Source organism: Nerophis lumbriciformis, linkage group LG12 (assembly GCF_033978685.3).
Source record: "Nerophis lumbriciformis linkage group LG12, RoL_Nlum_v2.1, whole genome shotgun sequence".
Lineage (NCBI taxonomy): Eukaryota > Metazoa > Chordata > Actinopteri > Syngnathiformes > Syngnathidae > Nerophis > Nerophis lumbriciformis.
Genome location: NC_084559.2, coordinates 20,255,646 through 20,277,774, shown reverse-complemented (window position 1 = coordinate 20,277,774; position 22,129 = coordinate 20,255,646). Strand labels below are relative to the sequence as shown.

General features: G+C 41.6%; 1 protein-coding gene across 5 annotated transcripts in view; it reads left to right on the top strand.

Moving 5' to 3' along the window:
* Window positions 1-22,129, top strand: part of ncor2 (nuclear receptor corepressor 2) — a 216,904-nt gene that overhangs the window by 45,665 nt on the left and 149,110 nt on the right. For all 5 annotated transcript variants that reach the window (XM_061986043.2, XM_061986041.2, XM_061986039.2 and 2 more), the window contains exons 2-3: window positions 12,903-13,097; window positions 17,837-17,952. In XM_061986043.2, coding sequence (XP_061842027.1) covers window positions 12,993-13,097; window positions 17,837-17,952 — 221 coding nt within the window. In that variant the 5' untranslated portion in view covers window positions 12,903-12,992. The remainder of the gene's footprint in view (window positions 1-12,902; window positions 13,098-17,836; window positions 17,953-22,129) is intronic.

Here is a 22,129-nt window from a genome sequence, read left to right as displayed (position 1 = left end):
ATAATGTTGCTTTAACGTTAATGTCACAACACACAAAATAAACATAGCGCTCACCTTCTGAAGTTATTCTTCATTCGTAAATCCTTCGAATTCTTCGTCTTCGGTGTCCGAATTGAAAAGTTGGGCGAATACGGGATCCAAAATGGCCGGTTCCGTCTCGTAGAAGTCATCGGGAGTCAGTGTCGCTGTTGTTCTGTGAATCCTGCCTTCCGGAAAGCTCGGACCACAGTTGTGACCGAAATATCTGCCCAAGCATTTACGATCCACTGGCAAATGTTGGCGTATGTCGTCCGAGGCTGTCTGCCCGTCTTAGTGAAGGTGTGTTCGCCTTCGGAGCTGTGTGAAAAAAGCCACCCGGCCTCTTCGCGTAAACTTCCCTTAACCACTCGCTCATCTTTTCTTCATCCATCCATCCCTTCGAGTTAGCTTTTATGATGACGCCGGCTGGAAAGGTCTCTTTTGGCAAGGTCTTCCTTTTGAATATCACCATGAGTGGAAGTTAGCATGGCAAGCTAGAACCACAGTGAAGGATGACTTCATTCCCTGTGGTGCGAATATTCACCGTACGTGCTCCCGTTCCACAGTGCGGTTCACAGGAATATCAGTTGCTGTGAAATACGGTAGTAATCCGTGTGCGGATGGAGAGATTGCGTCTTTTTATGAACCGGATCGCTTATTAGGAGCCATTTTGTGGTCTTTACAGATGTAAACAGGAAATGAAACGTACGGTGATATCCGCGCGTTTTTTCTTCTTCTTCCGGGGGCGGGTGAAGCGCTTCCTTTTCTATGGGGGCGGGTGAAGCGCTTCCTGTTCTATGGGGGCGGGTGCTTTCCTTGGCGGTTGCTTGCGTAGAAGAAGAAGCGCTTCCTGTTCTACCGGGAAAAAAGATGGCGGCTGTTTACCGAAGTTGCGAGACCGAAACTTTATGAAAATGAATCGTAATAAAGCGCACCGGGTTATTAGGCGCACTGTCAGCTTTTGAGAAAAATTGTGGTTTTTAGGTGCGCCTTATAGTGCGGAAAATACGGTACTATGTAATTAAGAAAACATTTTTTTACGTACATTTTTTTTTTAAAATAGCAACATTGAAAAAAAATTATGTCTTTATTCCTGTAAGATTAATTTCTGTACGACTTTATTCTCATGACATTCCAAATTCATTCTTATTGTACAATTGGGGCGGCGTGGCTCGGTTGGGAGATCGGCCGTGGTAGCATCTTGAGGGTTCCAGGTTCGATATCCGCTTCCGTCATCCTAGTCACTGCTGTTGTGTCCTTGGGCAAGACACTTCACCCACCTGCTCCCAGTGCCACCTGCTCCCAGTGCCACCCACACTGGTTTAAATGTAACTTAGATAATGGGATTCACTATGTAAAGCGCTTTGAGTCACGAGAGAAAAGCGCTATATAAATATAATTCACTTCACTTCACTTCATGCCTTTTTATGTGCTTGTGCACTCAGTGGCCTTGTGGTTAGACTGTGCGTCCTGAGATCGTTAGGTCGTGAGTTCAAACGCCGGTCGAGTCATACCAAAGACTATAAAAATGGGACCCATTACCTCCCTGCTTGACACTCAGCATCAAGGGTTGGAATTGGGGGTTAAATCACCAAAAATTATTCACAGGCGTGGCCACCCCTGCTGCTCTCTGCTCCCCTCACCTCCCAGGGGGTGATCATGGGGGATGGGCCAAATGCAGAGGATAATTTCACCACACCTAGTGTGTGTGTGTGACAATCGTTGGTACTTATTTTAATGTGCTGCCGAGAAGTTATTTCTAATTTAAAGTTGACAGAGCACTTCAAAAGGCAAATTTTCTATGGTGGCATCGACAAACCAAATCGGATATTTTTGTCCTCATGTGACACAGATAAGATTTTTTGGCCAGTTTTAACGCCCCAAAGAGCTTCAAATCCAATCTTTTCGCATAAGGCCACGTCTGAATCTGATTAGAATCTGATCTTTTCAAATGTGATTCAAGTCCAAACGGCAAAGTGACCTGAATGTGGCTTTTTCACTAGCTTTAGGCGAACTACATAAGTGGATACCTCATCACAATGCCCGGTTTCGGTGAGCAAAGTCTTTTTTCGACTACCACATTTCTCTGGTGGATCGCTTGTCAATAGTGCACAAATAATAGGTTATATGTAATATATGAATATATATTTTGATTCAGCGATTGTTGAAGGACCGGAATTGACGCTTTGGCGTATTTGCTTACAAGTTATGTACATTGCGTAAGTTTTTTACGTAAGTGAGTTAAAAAAATAAAGCTAACATAGATCCACGCTGATGTCTGTGTTGCCTCTACTTAACAGCCATAAACAGATTAGAACTAGAGATGTCACACACGAAGGAGTAGAACAGTGTTTTTCAGCCTTTTTTGAGCCAAGGCACATTTTTTGCGTTGAAAAAATCCGGAGGCACACCACCAGCAGAAATCATTAAAAACAAAACTCAGTAGACAGTAAAAAGTCGTTGTTGCAATTGTTGGATCCAGCAACCCCGCGGGACAAGCGGTAGAAAATGGATGGATGGACTTTAAACCATAACCAAACATGCATCAATATAGCTCTTGTCTCAAAGTAAGTGTACTGTCACCACCTGTCACATCACGCCCTGAAATATTGGGGTAATTTGCTTTAGAAATTACCCCAATATTTGGACACAAATGCAATTTGGTAGCCAATACAGGAACATTTTTTTTTTAATGTTTTACTGAACTGCAAGTCATTCATTTTCTCAAAACTTGGCGACAGTACGTACAAACCCCGTTTCCATATGAGTTGGGAAATTGTGTTAGATGTAAATATAAACGGAATACAATGATTTGCAAATCCTTTTCAACCCATATTCAATTGAATTTTTTCGGGTTTTCCTGTGTGTAGTGTTTTAGTTCTTGTCTTGCGCTCCTATTTTGGTGGCTTTTTCTCTTTTTTTTTTGGTATTTTCCTGTCACAGTTTCATGTCTGCCTTTGAGCGATATTTCCCGCATCTACTTTGTTTTAGCAATCAGGAATATTTCAGTTGTTTTTATCCTTCTTCATGGGGACATTGTCGATTGTCATGTCATGTTCGGCTGCACTTTGTGGACGCCGTCTTTGCTCCACAGTAAGTCTTTGCTGTCGTCCAGCATTCTGTTTTTGTTTACTTTGTAGCCAGTTCAGTTTTAGTTTTGTTCTGCATAGCCTTCCCTAAGCTTCAATGCCTTTTCTTAGGGGCACTTATCTTTTGTTTATTTTTGGTTAAAGCATTAGACACCTTTTTTACCTGCACGCTGCCTCCCGCTATTTCCGACATCTACAAAGCAATTAGCTACCTGCTGCCACCTACTGATATGGAAGCGTATTACACGGTTACTCTGCTGAGCTCTAGACAGCACCGACACTCAACAACAACACATCATTTGCAGACTATAATTACTGGTTTGCAAAAAATATTTTTTTTACCCCAAATAGGTGAAATTAGATAATCTCCCACGGCACACCAGACTGTATCTCACGGCACACTAGTTGAAAAACACTGGAGTAGAAGACAAGCTATGCTGGCCACGGCACTAAGGTAGCTTCAGTTTGAAGTAGTAAAAACAAAAGAATAAATGCTTTATACACTTCAACAGAAGGCTCATAGGACCCTCGTTACAGCAGAAAGTAACCATCTAAGAAGAGGAAATGAGCAACTAGATTAATAAATCAGGAGAGACAATAATATCCACACAGTGCGGCAACACGTCTGTCAGCCTTAGATGGGGAAGCGGCTACGGCTTCTAGCCAATGGCTTCTACTGGGGGATGGGACTTCCATGACAAGGATGGGAAGTGACGTGTGTTGTGGGGGTGAAAGGTTGTGTGAGTTTCCACAGAGTTATAGCGAGACACGACGATTGAACTTGTTGTAGTGGCATGCTGCATTTTGTCAAAAAAAGGGAGATACTGGGACTTAGTCTAAGCCTTCATTCACTGGAATGTTATAATATTATGAAGCAGATAGACAACACACGTCGGTCTTCGAACCGCACATTTGTGGCGACCAGGGTCAAAGTGACCGACATCTATTCCATAATTATCATCTCTTAAGACTGACAGAGTTAAATATTTATCAAAATGCTTGTTTAACCTATCAAGTCATTTACAGGCTGAATCTTAGGCTCTGTAGCTTGGTTCCTATCTACCATCCCCAGCATGCCCACAACACTCGTAACTTAGATCTGATATCAGGTAAACATTGTTTACTGGCTTGTACCGCTCGAAGTGTTGTATGCAGGGGACCAAAGATTTGGAACCGGCTTAATGAGAGCCTCAAGATGCTGTATCTATTCTCCAACTTCAAAAAGAAACTGAAAACGTACCTATTAACCACCTATCTTTAATGCCTCATGTGGGGTAGAGTACTGTTGGGTTTTGCATGGTTGAATGAATGTATGTATGTATGTGTATGCTTGCTTTAGTACTATTATCTTGTGTTAATCATATAGCGTTGTTTTTTTTGTTTTGTTTTTTTGTTGTTGTGCTTGCTACCATGTTTCATCATTCCATGTATATACTGTCCTCTGGACCACCTGTCAAAAGCTTCTTCTAGCTTATTTGGGGGACCCTTTCACGTACCAACATCTTTAAATGATGATATTCACTACTATTGTAATTGTTATATGGTATTGTGAATAAACTTGAAATGAAAAAAAATGAAAAAAAGGTTTTAGAAGACACAGAGATGAAATGAATGATGTCTGTTCGCCAAGTAGGGACTTTATTTGTTCACTTAGCAGGGTGTTACAGTTCTCACGTATTAAGTCTGCCATATTTATATCTGCTGTGCAAACTAATCCAAACACCGGAAATGACACAATACGCAGTAGCCTAAGGATCAGTCTTGTAGACATCTTATTAAAAATATTATTAATTAAATGTTGTATATTTAGAAAATAAAGTAATAATTCGTTGAATGAATAAAACAATGTCCGCATAGTTTACTTATTAACCCTTGTGTAATGTTCATATTGTTGTTACTCAGCCAGTGTTTGTGGGTCTGATGGACCCGTTGCATTTTGTGGCTTTTAATGCCTCACAATCAAACACTTTTATGTTAAAATACTGAACAAATGTTTATTGGGATAAGGTAAACATCTGTTCAGTTTGATTGGGAGGCATTAAAAGCCACAAAATGCAACGGGTCCATCAGACCCACAAACGCTGGCTGAGTAACAACAATATGAACGTTGCATGTAAATTTCTCTCACAGGGATTCTTCTTTTGTGTTTCTGCACCTGCGGTTCCCACACAAGGTTGCAACATTGTTTGTCAACACTGTCTGCTCTCATTTTCTCGCACATTTGACCCTCTGATGTTCTGTGTACCTACACTCTGTCCTCCTCCTGTCTAGGCCTGCTGTGTGTGTGTGTGTGTGTGTGTGTGTGTGTGTGTTAAAGTACCAATGATTGTCACACACACACTAGGTGTGGCGAGATTATTCTCTGCATTTGACCCATCACCCTTGATCACCCCCTGGGAGGTGAGGGGAGCAGTGGGCAGCAGCGGTGGCCGCGCCCGGGAATCATTTTGGTGATTTAACCCCCAATTCCAACCCTTGATGCTGAGTGCCAAGCAGGGAGGTAATGGGTCCCATTTTTATAGTCTTTGGTATGACTCGGCCGGGGTTTGAACTCACAACCTACCGATCTTAGGGCGGACACTCTAACCACTAGGCCACTGAGTAGGTGTGTGTGTGTGTAGTGGTACACAAAACATCAATTTCCACACTTCTATTAGACCCAGACATCTTATATGTAATAGAAATGTGTAGGGGGATGTATGGTGTGTGTGGTCATTTAATATGTATTCTGATATATGTTCTTCACAGAAAATGAGCCAAAGCCAGTGAGTCTCCGTTTGAAAAAATAATTAATTGTATAATTTTTCTTTTAATAAAAAATTAAAACGGGTCCCACAGACCCGAACACCATACAAGGGTTAAACAAGTCATCAGAGCAACAAATACAAATGAAATTTTTTTTTCTAATCAAGTCAATGAATTTAAATTGATGATTCGTTGCAGCCCTAAAATAAATAATTGTCGTTCGAAGGCTTCCTTCAGTCTCTGTATCACTGGACTTGACTGCTGTCCAATCTGTGTGATTTGTTCTTGTTTGTGTTTAATGCAAGCCAACAAACAATTGAATTAGAATTGCTTTTAAATCTGCTTTTGTTTATTATCATCAGCCTTAGTAACACCTAAACAGTTTGCTATTTCAATTTTTAGCACAATTTTGCATTACGTTTGACATGTGCAAGATTTTCTAGAAAATAAAACAGAATTACTTCCATGTGTACTCTTATAGAACCCATCACTATGTTCCTTGTTATCTTTGTTGGCACTGAGGCATTAAAATGTATTGATCTCTGTCACTTGTTAAACCTTAACCATATTTAACTGGAGCAAAACCAATTACATAGCACCTAGCAATGGCTTCTTCTCCGCTGGCTGACTTACTCCTCCTTGCCCTATAGTGTCTGCATTTTTGCATTTTCTTTTTCCATTTGTTATGCAGTTGGAATAATGGTAACAAGCAGCTCATTTATTTGTTGTTTTTGTAACACTGCCCAGAGTACAAGTACTGCCAATTTCTATTCCCAGAAACCAGATAATACTCTTTGTGATTAAATACACATTTTTAATCAATTCTGTGGTCAATTACTTAAATTTAGAGATACCAACCCTTTCTATTTTCCTTGAAGGCAGTGCAGCTTTCGACATTATAGACAATCCTGATTTAACAATATGCCTATTTGAAACGTGTTGCTATTTTCGTTGATTTTTATGGCTATTTGAAACATAGTGTCACATCTTGGTGATGGAGGTGCAGGCGCAACTTTATTTTGGAGAACTGCAATTATTTCTGCTCGATGGCAAAGTTAGAACTTTGCCGTGTGGTTTGCTACATGGTGGCTTCCAACCACAAAGTAATGCTACATGACATTACTTTTTTCATTGAATAGCACACGTGATGACAGCAGCAAGTTGTTTCAAATGATGAGCCTCCAGTTGCTTAAACTTGTATGTCCTTATTTTCATTAGCAAAAGTCTGCCTTTCTGTCTCAATTTTTTTAGTAGTCTTAATAAGGGCTGCCAATGAATATTATTTTTAATCAGATTAATCAAACTCTTCAATTGTGATTAATCAGGATTAACCACACTCGCTTGCATAATTAATATTTGCTTTAGAAATTACCCCAATATTTGGACACAAATGCAATTTGGTAGTCAGAATGCCAATACAGGAACATTTTTTTTAATGTTTTACTGAACTGCAAGTCATTGATTTTCTCAAAACTTGGCGATGGTACGTAGAAACCCCGTTTCCATATGAGTTGGGAAATTGTGTTAGATGTAAATATAAACGGAATACAATGATTTGTAAATCCTTTTCAACCCATATTCAATAGAATGCACTACATAGACAAGATATTTGATGTTCAAACTCATAAACTTTTTTTTTTGCAAATAATAATTAACTTAGAATTTCATGGTGGCAACACGTGCCAAAGTAGTTGGGAAAGGGCATGTTCACCACTGTGTTACATTACCATTTCTTTTAACAACACTCAATAAACGATTGGGAACTGAGGAAACTAATTGTTGAAGCTTTGAAAGTGGAATTCTTTCCCATTTTTTTTTATGTAGAGCTTCAGTCGTTCAACAGTCCGGGGTCTCCGCTGTCGTGTTTTACGCTTCATAATGCACCACACATTTTCGATGGGAGACAGGTCTGGACTGCAGACGGACCAGGAAAATACCCGCACTCTTTTTTTACGAAGCCACGCTGTTGTAACACATGCTGAATGTGGCTTGGCATTGTCTTGCTCAAATAAGCAGGGGCGTCCATGAAAAAGACGGCGCTTAGATGGCAGCATATGTTGTTCCAAAACCTTTATGTACCTTTCAGCATTAATGGTGCCTTCACAGATTTGTAAGTTACCCATGCCTTGGGCACTAATGCACCCCCATACCATCACAGATGCTGGCTTTTGAACTTTGCGTCGATAACAGTCTGGATGGTTCGCTTCCTCTTTGGTCCGGATGACACGATGTCGAATATTTCCAAAAACAATTTGAAATGTGGACTCGTCAGACCACAGAACACTTTTCCACTTTGCATGAGTCCATCTTAGATGATCTCGGGCCCAGAGAAGCCGGCGGCGTTTCTGGGTGTTGTTGATAAATGGCTTTCGCTTTGCATTGTAGAGCTTTAACTTGCACTTACAGATATAGCGACAAACTGTATTTAGTGACAGTGGTTTTCTGATGTGTTCCTGAGCCCATGTGGTGATATCCTTTAGAGATTGATGTTGGTTTTTGATACAGTGCCGTCTGAGGGATCGAAGGTCACGGTCATTCAATGTTGGTTTCCGGCCATGCCGCTTACATGGAGTGATTTCTCCAGATTCTCTGAACCTTTTGATGATATTATGGACCGTAGATGTAGAAATCCCTAAATTTCTTGCAATTTCACTTTGAGAAACGTTGTTCTTAAGCTGTTTGACTATTTGCTCACGCAGTTGTGGACAGAGGGGTGTACCTCGCCCCATCCTTTCTTGTGAAAGACTGAGCATTTTTTTGGGAAGCTGTTTTTATACCCAATCATGGCACCCACCTGTTCCCAAATAGCCTGCACACTTGTGGGATGTTCCAAATAAGTGTTTGATGAGCATTCCTCAACTTTATCAGTATTTATTGCCACCTTTCCCATGATTATTTGCAAAAAAAAAAGTTCATCAGTTTGAACATCAAATATGTTGTCTTTGTAGCATATTCAACTGAATATGGGTTGAAAATGATTCGCAAATCATTGTATTCCGTTTATATTTACATTTAACACAATTTCCCAACTCATATGGAAATGGGTTTGTATAGTAAGAATTAAGTGCACATTTTGAAAGTCTATGTAGTTTGCAATAATCAATAATGTAGTAAATGCACTCATAAACAACTTAACATAGTGCACCATTTACCTTTTCTTTAGTTTGAACAGTTGTTGAAACAACAACTTTGTTTACCTTTTTCAGATGACAATGCTGATCTCTTTTTTGATACAATGCGACCCGAGCTCTTAGTGATCACTTACAGATATCCAACATTCTCCAGGAAGCAAAAATAAATGCACATTCAGTCCATAGTTGCATGTGGATGCTCTTGTTTCTGTTGTACAGTTGCTTTATCCTTGCTCTATTTGTGCCTCTCCAAGGTATTGTCTGACATATTACCTGTGGTGATATGAATGACATCTTCTTGCAGAACTTGGTCTTCACAGATGTTAGATGTCCTGCATGCGGTGGCTGTCCGTTTAGCAAAGGCATATATTTATCTTAACTGTGGCACTTTTGTTGTCAACATTGAGTCAGCAAACTTCGCCAGCATATATGTATGTATGTATGCCATCCATCCATCCATCTTCTTCCGCTTATCCGAGGTCGGGTCGCGGGGGCAGCAGCCTAAGCAGGGAAGCCCAGACTTCCCTCTCCCCAGCCACTTCGTCCAGCTCCTCCCGGGGGATCCCGAGGCGTTCCCAGGCCAGCCGGGATATATAGTCTTCCCAACGTGTCCTGGGTCTTCCCCGTGGCCTCCTACCGGTCGGACGTGCCCTACACACCTCCCTAGGGAGGCGTTCGGATGGCATCCTGACCAGATGCCCGAACCACCTCATCTGGCTCCTCTCGATGTGGAGGAGCAGCGGCTTTACTTTGAGCTCCCCCCGGATGACAGAGCTTCTCACCCTATCTCTAAGGGAGAGCCCCGCCACCCGGCGGAGGAAACTCATTTTGGCCGCTTGTACCCGTGATCTTGTCCTTTCGGTCATGACCCAAAGCTCATGACCATAGGTGAGGATGGGAACGTAGATCGACCGGTAAATCGAGAGCTTTGCCTTCCGGCTCAGCTCCTTCTTCACCACAACGGATCGATACAGCGTCCGCATTACTGAAGACGCCGCACCGATCCGCCTGTCGATCTCACGATCCACTCTTCCCTCACTCGTGAACAAGACTCCGAGGTACTTGAACTCCTCCACTTGGGACAAGATCTCCTCCCCAACCCGGAGATGGCACTCCACCCTTTTCCGGGCGAGAACCATGAACTCGGACTTGGAGGTGCTGATTCCCATCCCAGTCGCTTCACACTCAGCTGTGAACCGATCCAGTGAGAGCTGAAGATCTTGGCCAGATGAAGCCATCAGGACCACATCATCTGCAAAAAGCAGAGACCTAATCCTGCAGCCACCAAACCAGATACCCTCAACGCCCTGACTGCGCCTAGAAATTCTGTCCATAAAGGTTATGAACAGAATCGGTGACAAAGGGCAGTCTTGGCAGAGTCCAACCCTCACTGGAAACGGGTTCCACTTACTGCCAGCAATGCGGACCAAGCTCTGACACTGATTATATAGGGAGCGAACTGCCACAATAAGACAGTCCGATACCCCATACTCTCTGAGCACTCCCCACAGGACTTCCCGGTGTACACGGTCGAATGCCTTCTCCAAGTCCACAAAGCACATGTAGACTGGTTGGGCAAACTCCCATGCACCCTCAAGGACCCTGCCGAGAGTATAGAGCTGGTCCACAGTTCCACGACCAGGACGAAAACCACACTGTTCCTCCTGAATCCGAGGTTCGACTATCAGGCGTAGCCTCCTCTCCAGTACACCTGAATAGACCTTACCGGGAAGGCTGATGTATGTATATATTTATTTATTTATTTATATTCCTCAAATCTTAGGAATATAAATCGATCCATCGATATATCAATCAATTATAACACCCCAAATATATATAGTTTTACTGTTTACCTCGAGTAAGTAAACTACAACTTCATCCAGCTCTCGTTGAGCACAAATCCCTGGTCTCTCTGCAAGAATTTCCTCAGCCATACGACAATTCATTGGGAAAGTGGGGTGGGTGCAATGAGGTATTGACTTGCACCACTGAAGGCTTAAAGCCCACTCTACTCTGCAGCGTGGTTCAGAGTAAGCGTGCTAGAGTGAGCCAGCAAGGTGACCGAGTTCATCCACACTCTTGGCTTTGAGCCAGCGGCTTGCCTGTGGGTGTATATAGCACTGCCAGTGCATGTGTTGAGCCTCTCGTCTCGAAGCCCTCGCTCCCCTCTGACTTTATGTCAGAGCTCTTTTATTGCGCTGGCCTCCTGGTCTTCATTCAGGTTTTTGTCCACCAGATTCGTTTGTATCCTTTTCAGGGGAATGCATGTGGAATGGGCATGCATTATTAAACAGTGGTTGGTTAATCTCACCTTCTTTTTTTGTCTTGCTCGGATCTATTCCTGCCTTCTGTTTAATATAGTTTCATGTTCTATTAAGTTTCAAGATTATTCACAATACCATATTACGATTACAACAGTAGTGAATATCCATTTAAGGTTGGTGGTAAGTGAAAGTGTCCCCCAGATAAGCTAGAAGAAGCTTTTGGCAGGGGGTCCAGCGGTCAGTATATGCATGGAATGCTGAGACATGGTGGCAAGCACAAAAACGCGATAAGACAAACATAAAATAGGAGCACAAAAGCAAGCATACACATACATACATACATACATACATTCAACCACGCACAACCCAACAGTAGTCTAACCCGAAGCGTTAGACTACTGTTGACAGTAGTCTAACGTTAATGTTAACATGGTAACATCATGTGTTTCGCTTCAATTTGTAATAAATTGCAAATTTATAACATATAGAAAACAAAAGAAATCACATGTACATAAGTATTCACAGCCTTTGCTCAATACTTTGTTGATGCACCTTTGGCAGCAATTACAGCCTCAAGTCTTGAATATGATGCCATGCACTCTGCACAGGGTCTGCCAAGCTTGTGACATCGTATTCAAAAATACTTGAGGCTGTAATTGCTGCCAAAGGTGCATCAACAAAGTATTGAGCAAAGGCTGTGAATACAGTACTTATGTTTATGTGATTTTTTTTTTTTTGTAATAATAATTACAAAAAAAATCATATTATCATGATGGGGTATTGTCTGTAGAATTAAATTATTACACATTGTGTAATTTGAAATGAAATGGGCTAACAAAAAAGCTAAAACACATATTTAATGACACATCTTTGTTTGTTTTTAGTATCAATTTTTCAGCTTTTTCTAATTACATTAAGCCTTTTTGCTCTATTTTTCCATGTTTGCTGTTCTTTTAAATGCATTTTATTTCTACAATATGCCACCTGTCCGTAAAAAAGAACCGTGTTCTGTAAATGGCTCCCAGGGCTACACTTTCAACACCAATGGTTTACATTTTTCACCAGGAAGGCAAAGTGTTGAAATGTGGAGTGTAAGCTATGTCTTCTTAGCACTTACAGTAGGCATTTGGTGTGGCATTTTCATATAATTCAATGTAGTTATTTACAAAACAATAAAAAAGCAAACCTTTTTTTTTTAGCCACTGCACACTTGCTATTTTACAGACTACCATTTTTGGCCGATTAGTGGAACTGTTGGCGTTATTGGTTTTAAAAACTTTCATGCTGAAGCATGTGTTAAAATATTTGTATTTCAACCTCCCAAAACACTGTTGTAATGTAAAATTACGGCCTAAACAACACTGATCAATTTTTAATCAAACATGGTCTTGTGTAAGCTGTCAGATTTGTGGGTAGAGTGGCGTGTTTTATTGCTTGTGGGGTTTCTGGCACTGAAAAGGGTAGACTTTATTGATTGTTGTGTATGATTTGGCTTTCTTCTCAAGACGTGTATTCGTTTCACATTAAATTGTGTCATCTGCAGTTACACATGCTTGTTTTATTTATGAAGAGGATTGATTTTCTGCTATCCTTGGTGTTCTACATTTTTGAGCTGCAGGATTTAATGAAACAAAATTGTCTTTTTCCCTCTATAGTTTGCTGGCAAAACAACCCACCAATAATGCAACGGGACTGCTCTGCAACCACACCTACTTCCTGTCTGTAGAGGAAGAGGCTGTGCCAGGATGTCTTCTCATCCCCAGTCTATGACAACGGGCCGGAGGACTATGGACACACGGCACCTGCCGAACCCGGCTGCCTTACCATTGCAGCTCCAGCGGGCACACACTGTAAGAGGCCTACCACACAATGCATTTTTCATGATTTTTATCGTACTGAGCTTTTCAAGCTACATCTCAATTACCTCGGGGTGTTGCGAGACGTGTGGTCACTCTCTCTTTCCTTTGAGTTCCACAGCCACGCATCGTTGTGTATGACCAAGCAGGCCAACCTGTCTCAATGATAGGCACTAATGCCCCTTCTACACTAAGGTTATCCAGGCTATATCCCACCTAATCTTATCCTTGTCCACACATACACAATGCCACCGTTTAAGACCCTATTCCCCCTCTTTAACGCGACCTAGTACGCATGTGTGAAAAAATATGTGAGCGTCATAGTTACCTCTGACCTGGAAGTAGTGTATTCTTACCTTGTGTTTCAATGTAGACTATTGCCACATTTCTCTTAACAGTAGACCTTGCTTGCCTCACCATCAGCAGCTGTTAGACTATTGTAGTGAATCACACCTGAGCCATCATACATGGATCATATCTTTAAAAGTAAACATTGTGATAAATAACATTTTACAACAATCAATCTAGGCATCTACCGTACTTTTCGGATTATAATTCGCAGTTTTTTTCATAGTTTGGCCGGGGGTGCGATTTATACTCTGGAGCGACTTATGTGTGAAATTATTAACACATTACCGTCAATCAATCAATCAATCAATCAATCAATCAATGTTTATTTATATAGCCCTAAATCACAAGTGTCTCAAAGGGCTGCACAAGCCACAACGACATCCTCGGTACAAAGCCCACATATGGGCAAGGAAAAACTCACCCCAGTGGGACGTCGATGTGAATGACTATGAGAAACCTTGGAGAGGACCGCATATGTGGGTAACCCCCCCCCCCCTCTCTCTAGGGGAGACCGAATGCAATGGATGTCGAGTGGGTCTGACATAATATTGTGAGAGTCCAGTCCATAGTGGATCCAACATAATAGTAAGAGTCCAGTCCATAGTGGGGCCAGCAGGAAACCATCCCGAGCGGAGACAGATCAGCAGCGCAGAGATGTTCCTAGCCGATGCACAGGCGAGTGGTCCACCCCGGGTCCCGACTCTGGACAGCCAGCACTTCATCCATGGCCCCCCCCTTCCACAAGGAAGAGGGGAGCAGAGGAGAAAAGAAAAGAAACAGCAGATCAACTCGTCTAAAAGGGGGGTCTATTTAAAGGCTAGAGTATACAAATGAGTTTTAAGATGGGACTTAAATGCTTCTACTGAGGTAGCATCTCTAACTGTTACCGGGAGGGCATTCCATAGTACTGGAGCCCGAATAGAAAACGCTCTATAGCCCGCAGACTTTTTTTGGGCTCTGGGAATCACTAATAAGCCGGAGTTCTTTGAACGCAGATTTCTTGCCGGGACATATGGTACAATACAATCGGCAAGATAGGACGGAGCTAGACCGTGTAGTATTTTATACGTAAGTAGTAAAACCTTAAAGTCACATCTTAAGTGCACAGGAAGCCAGTGCAGGTGAGCCAGTATAGGCGTAATATGATCAAACTTTCTTGTTCTTGTCAAAAGTCTAGCAGCCGCATTTTGTACCAACTGTAATCTTTTAATGCTCGACATAGGGAGACCCGAAAATAATACGTTACAGTAGTCGAGACGAGACGTAACGAACGCATGAATAATGATCTCAGCGTCGCTAGTGGATAAAATAGAACGAATTTTAGCGATGTTACGGAGATGAAAGAAGGCCGTTTTAGTAACACTCTTAATGTGTGATTCAAACGAGAGAGTTGGGTCGAAGATAATACCCAGATTCTTTACTGATTCGCCTTGTGTAATTGTTTGGTTGTCAAATGTTAAGGTGGTATTATTAAATAAATGTCGGTGTCTAGCAGGACCGATAATCAGCATTTCCGTTTTCTTGGCGTTGAGTTGCAAGAAGTTAGCGGACATCCATTGTTTAATTTCATTAAGACACGCCTCCAGCTGACTACAATCCGGCGTGTTGGTCAGCTGTAGGGGCATGTAGAGTTGGGTGTCATCAGCATAACAATGAAAGCTAACACCGTATTTGCGTATGATGTCGCCTAGCGGCAGCATGTAAATGCTAAAGAGTGCAGGGCCAATAATCGAACCCTGAGGAACTCCGCACGTTACCTTAACATAGTCCGAGGTCATATTATTTATATTTTATACCGTAAAATATCAAATAAGATAGAAGAGGAAGCGGCACATTGTCTACCTTTGGAGTTGGCAGAGTTGTTTAGAAGCGACACCGAGAAAGAAGAATTCATCGGATTTAGCGATTCGGAGTGACAGATTGTTTGGTAAACGTATAGCATGTGCTATATGTTATAGTTATTTGAATGACTCTTACCATAATGTGTTACGTTAACATACCAGGCACGTTCTCAGTTCGTTATTTATGCGTCATATAACGCAGTGGTCCCCAATCACCGGGCCGCGGCCCGGTACCGGTCCGTGGATCGATTGGTACCGGGCCGCACAAGAAATAAAAAAAATAAAAAAATAATTAAATCAACATAAAAAACACAAGATACACTTAGAATTAGTGCACCAACCCAAAAAAACCTCCATCCCCCATTTACACTCATTCACACAATAGGGTTGTTTCTTTCTGTTATTAATATTTCTCATTCCTAAATTATATATCAATATAGATCAATACAATCTGCAGGGATACAGTCCGTAAGCACACATGATTGTATTTTTTTATGACAAAAAAATAAAAAAATACCATTACCTGGCCGACGAGGGAAAACGGCAAATGCATTTAGACTGGCAAAGCAGACTGTATCAGTTTTTGTCCGCCGTGTATGTTGCGTACTCAACGTCTAAGTCCAGAGTATATAAAGTCACCAAAAAGGAATGGACAATGAAGGTGAACGCAAAAGAGTGAGGAGTGTCCTGACCAGATATCTAGATCCCTAGATTGATTGATGTAAAATGTTCTTTATCACATTGTTTACTTTCACATGTCCATTAAAGAGCTGATTAATTTATGATGACTCAGGTCAATAGGGCCCCACAGCACTCTGGATTCCAGTTAATTGAAATACCACAACACTGGATATTGTTCAGATAAGTTCAATTTAATTTAAGAACTTGCACACAAAGCAACACTGGAGGTGACTATGACGTGCGTATTTTCCACGCATGCGTACTAGGTCGCGTTGCGCCGGCGGGTGGAAGGGGGCAGGGGTCTTAAACGACCATTGTGTGTGTGTGTGGACAAGGATACGTTTAGGTGGAATTTACCCTGGATGACCTTAGCCGACTGAGTGTAGAAGGGGCCTTCAACCCAATGCATTGTCTTGTTTCGAGTAGGGCTGCAACTAACGATTAATTTGATAATCGATAAATCTGTCGATTATTACTTCGATTAATCGATTATTAATCGGATAAAAGAGACAAAGTACGTTTCTCTCCTTTCCAGTATTTTGTTGGAAAAAAAACAGCATACTGGCACCATACTTATTTTGATTATTGTTTCTCAGCTGTTTGTACATGTTGCAGTTTATAAATAAAGGTTTTTAAAAAAGAAAAAAGAAATTGCCTCTGCGCATGCGCATAGCATAGATCCAACGAATCGATGACTAAATTAATCGCCAACTATTTTTATAATCGATTTAATCGATTAGTTGTTGCAGCCCTAGTCTCGAGATATTAGTGTATCGTCACACCTCTACTTATGATACTGCCTGCTCGGTCGACATTTAGCCATAGGCACTACCTTGATCTTTGAGAGAGGGGGGCCTGACCCCAGCGGGTATAACTTGTGTTTTCCTTTATAAAGTTTTCCACTCACAATATTGTGGACACATCACGGTCCCCTCATTAACGGTCTGAAGTTGTCATTGTGCAGTGGACCCACAACCCCTAATTACCATGTCTTATGTAGACACATCATCACACATATAAACTGAGACAAAGCCTTGCTTTTTGTTATAGGGACACGTTTAAAGTAGGTCATTGCTGTCACACTAATAATACATAATGTTGGATATAGAGAACATACAAATCCTTTATTTATTGAATCAAAAATACTGAAATTCCACGACATAGTGAATTTGCAAACAGCTAAAATTTTACACAAAGCAAATTATAACCTGCTACCCAAGAATATACAACAATTCTTATAAAAAAAGAGGAGAAATATAATCTTAGAGAAAAATGTAATTTAAAACATTTGTATGCACGTACAACACTTTAGACCTTCAGTATATCTGTATGTAGAATTAAATTATGGAATGGATTAAACAAAACAATCAAACAATGTACTAATATGATCCACTTCAAGAAACTCTTCACACTTAAAGTGTTTACAAAGTACAAAGAAGAAGAACCATGATAAACATTCTGAATTTATTTCATCCATCCATTCTTTCATTCTCAAAATAATCTTACTGGTCTCATCATATGAAATGTAACTCACTTCACCAGTTATTATTTATTTTTATTGTGATTACTTATGGAGTATATTGTGAATAAATTGAGAACAGGAAGTGAACAAAAGTTTTAGCAACTGTTATGTAAAAGAAAAGTGGTAGGATTAAATAAGCTCTGCTTCTTCCTACTCCTTTTCGAACATGTTGAAAAGAGAAACTGGAAATTGTGATGTATCATGTTGTATGCATGCAAGTTCGAAATAAACTCAAACTCAACTCAACACTGTTTATGTGAATAAAAGTAATGACTGTATTTTACAGGGCACAATTAACATTACGATCCATTAAATATTTGTTGGATTTCCTTTTCTAGGAAGTGGGAATGGTGGACTACCACTCCCATCATGCCAGAGACTACAGCTCCCACCTGGCTCAACCCCATCGCCGTCGTCCCTCCTTGCTTTCTGAATTCCAGCCTGGCAGCGAGAGGTATGTTTAATCCTTATGTAATTAGGATGCTCCAGCCTAGTTTCTGGCACGTTATTTTTAAATTGCTTTGAAGGGTAATGGGAGATGCAGCGTTTGGCCGTCTCACTCTGCCGGGACGGCGTGGCTCGGTTGGTAAAGCGGCCGTGCCAGCAACTTGAGGGTTCCGGGTTCAATCCCCGCTTCTGACATCCTAGTCACTGCTGTTGTGTCTGTGGGCAAGACACTTAATGAACCTGCTCCCCTTGGCACCCACACTGGTTTAAATGTAACTTAGAAAATGGATTTCACTTCTAAAGTGCTTTGAGTCAATGGAGAAAAGCGCCATATAAATTCACTTCACTTCTTTGGGAGGCAAGGCAGTTTTGCACAAATAGTACTTCATCAACAGGGGATTAAGTTCCACCAAAGTTCTGTGTTGGTTGCTTGCCACTAGTAGATTATGCATGTTGACAGAGTGTTGCGGTGGCCTAATTTTGCATATATTTTCATGTGTAGCTATTTTTTAAAATTATGTGTGTGGTTGTGCAGTAGATACCTTTGCATGGTGTGTTCCGTATGTGTTAACCTTTTGTTGTTATATTTGTTTACGCCTTGAGAGAGGTGGATGTTTTGGTTGGTGACTTCCTTCCTGTTCCTTTGTGCAGTCTAATGGAGTATTTGCTAAGCCGATTGCTGCAATTCAAGAGCACTGTCTTAATTAAGCTGAATTTTGCCTCTGTCCAGTCCGTGTTCGACTCATGGCCCATATTGTAGCGTCCCGGAAGAGTTAGTGCTGCAAGGGGTTCTGGGTATTTGCTCTGTTGTGTTTATGTTGTGTTACGGTGCGGATGTTCTCCCGAAATGTGTTTGTCATTCTTGTTTGGTGTGGGTAACTGTAACAGTGTTAAAGTTGTTCATACGGCCACCCTCAGTGTGACCTGTATGGCTGTTGACCAAGTATGCCTTACATTCACTTGTGTGTGTGAAAAGACGCAGATATTATGTGATTGGGCCGGCACGCAAAGGCAGTGCCTTTAAGGGGGAACATTATCACAATTTCAGAAGGGTTAAAACCATTAAAAAAGTTTAAATAAAGTTTTCATCAATTAATATATTCTGTAGACATACCCTCATCCGCTCTCTTTTCCTGAAAGCTGATCTGTCCAGTTTTGGAGTTGATGTCAGCAGGCCAGGGAAGCTAGGGTCGATATTCTTCTCTTGATCATCTTCGGTTCATTCTTGCCATCTCTGTCGTAGCATAGCTTTCGTCGGTAAAGTGTGCGGAACAAACGACTGACAATTTCGTCGGCTTTCCCCACACCCTCGTATTTTGAACAAATTTCGTTCAATTTCTTGCCACTTTCGCATCTTTGGGCCACTGGTGCAACTTGAATCCGTCCCTGTTCGTGTTGTTACACCCTCCGACAACGCATCGACGAAAGTGAGAAAATGGCGGATTGCTTCCCGATGTGACGTCATGTTGTGACGTCATCGCTCCGAGAGCGAATAATAGAAAGGCGTTTAATTCGCCAAAATTCACCCATTTAGAGTTCGGAAATCGGTTAAAAAAATATATGGTCTTTTTTCTGCAACATCAAGGTATATATTGGCGCTTACATAGGTCTGGTGATAATGTTCCCCTTTAAGGTTTATTGGCGCTCTGTACTTCTCCCTACGTCCGTGTACACAGCGGCGTTTTAAAAAGTCATAAATGTTACTTTATGAAACCGATACCGATAATTTTGAAACCGATACTGATAATTTCCGATATTACATTTTAACGCATTTATCGGCCGATAATATCGGCAGTCCGATATTATCGGACATCTCTAGTTCAAACATACAATAAGTCCTCATATGGTTGTTTAAAGCCGGCAAGGCAGTGTTGTGGATCTCTGGAAATGACCGCTCACAACCGTGACGTCATTGCAAGTCTCCGTTTGTGCCATGTACACACATACGCTAAGCGGAGAGTTTTGGAACTCTACACTTTGGCCAGCGTTTGTAAAAGTCTACGTTTTTAAAGACAAACGTATGCGTCTGCATGTGGAAAAGAGGCCTAATCGCAGAGATAAGTATGCTTTTATTAAGTATCCGTGTTCATGTGGACATGGCCTAAATTGGCTGTTGTGTGTGAATGTGAGTGTGAATGTTGTCTATCTGTGTTGGCCCTGCAATGAGGTGGCGACTTGTCCAGGGTGTACCCCGCCTTCCCCCCGAATGCAGCTGGGATAGGCTCCAGCACCCCCCGCGACTACGAGAGGGACACAGGGTAGAAAATGGATGGATGGATGATCTCTGCCTAATGTGAAAACATAGCAAAGAAACGTCCAAACTCAGTATTCCAAAATAAGGTTTCCTTCTCTCGGCCGGATGTTTCCCTCATTCAGCTTGACCTACATTTCATCGTCAGTCAAGAGACAGCCCAGGCAAACACAAGAATCAAACGCAGAAACAGGCACTTCCAATATCATGTTACACAGGCACTGTAATTCTAGTTAATCTGTGTAGCTACAGTCGTGGTCAAACGTTTACATACACTTGTAAAGAACATAATGTAAGTTTCCAATAATTTTTATAACTCTTATTTTTTTGTGATATAGTGATTGGAGCACATACTTGTTTGTCACAAAAAACCTTTATGAAGTTTGGTTCTTTTATGAATTTTTTGTTTAATCTGAAATCACATGAACAAAGCTAAGACCTTCTGGAGGAAAGTTCTGTGCTCAGATGAAACAAAAATTGAGCTGTTTGGCCACAATACCCAGCAATATGTTTGGAGGAGAAAAGGTGAGGCCTTTAATCCCAGGAACACCAAGCCTACCGCCAAGCATGGTGGTGGTAGTATTATGCTCTGGGCCTGTTTGCTGCCAATGGAACTGGTGCTTTACAGAGAGTAAATGGGACAATGACAAAGGAGGATTACCTCCAAATTCTTCAGGACAACCTAAAATCATCAGCCCGGAGGTTGGGTCTTGGGCGCAGTTGGGTGTTCCAACAGGACAATGACTCTAAACACAAGTCAAAAGTTGTAAAAGAATGGCTAAATCAGGCTAGAATTAAGGTTTTAGAATGGCCTTCCCAAAGTTCTGACTTAAACGTGTGGACAATGCTGAAGAAACAAGTCCATGTCAGAAAACCAACAAATTTAGCTGAACTGCACCAATTTTGTCAAGAGGAGTGGTCAAAAATTCAACCAGAAGCTTGTGGATGGCTACCAAAAGTGCCTTATTGCAGTGAAACTTGCCAAGGGACATGTAACCAAATATTAACATTGCTCTATGTATACTTTTGACTAGAGATGTCCAATAATGGCTTTTTTGTCGATATCCGATATACCGATATTCTCCAACTCTTAATTACTGATTTCGATACCAACCGATACCGATATACAGTATACAGTCGTGGAATTAACACATTATTATGCCTAATTTTGTTGTGATGCTCCGCTGGATGCATTAAACTATGTAACAAGGTTTTCCAAAATAAATCAACTCAAGTTATGGAAAGAAATGCCAACATGGCATTGCCATATTTATTATTGAAGTCACAAAGTGCATAATTTTTTTGAACATGCCTCAAAACAGCAGCTTGGAATTTGGGACATGCTCTCCCTGAGAGAGCATGAGAAGGTTGTGGTGGGCGGGGTTGGGGGGGGGGGGGGGGGCTAGGGGGTACCGGGGGATGTATATTGTAGCGTCCCGGAAGAGTTAGTGCTGCAAGGGGTTCTGGGTATTTTTCTGTTGTGTTTATGTTGTGTTACGGTGCGGATGTTCTCCCGAAATGTGTTTGTCATTCTTGTTTGGTGTGGGTTCACAGTGTGGCGCATATTCGTAACAGTGTTAAAGTTGTTTATACGGCCACCCTCAGTGTGACCTGTATGGCTGTTGACCAAGTATGGGTTGCATTCACTTTTTTGAAAAGCCGTAGATATTATGTGATTGGGCCGGCACGCAAAGGCAGCGCCTTTAAGGCACGCCCCCCAATATTGTTGTCCGGGTGGAAATCGGGAGAAATTCGGGAGAATGGTTGCCCCGGGAGATTTTTGGGAGGTGCACTGAAATTCGGGAGTCTCCCGGGAAAACTGGGAGGGTTGGAAAGTATGACTGGGAGACGCAACTGCTCTGTACTTCTACCTACGTCCGTGTACCACTCCGTACAGCGGCGTTTTAAAAAGTCATAAATGTAACTTTTTGAA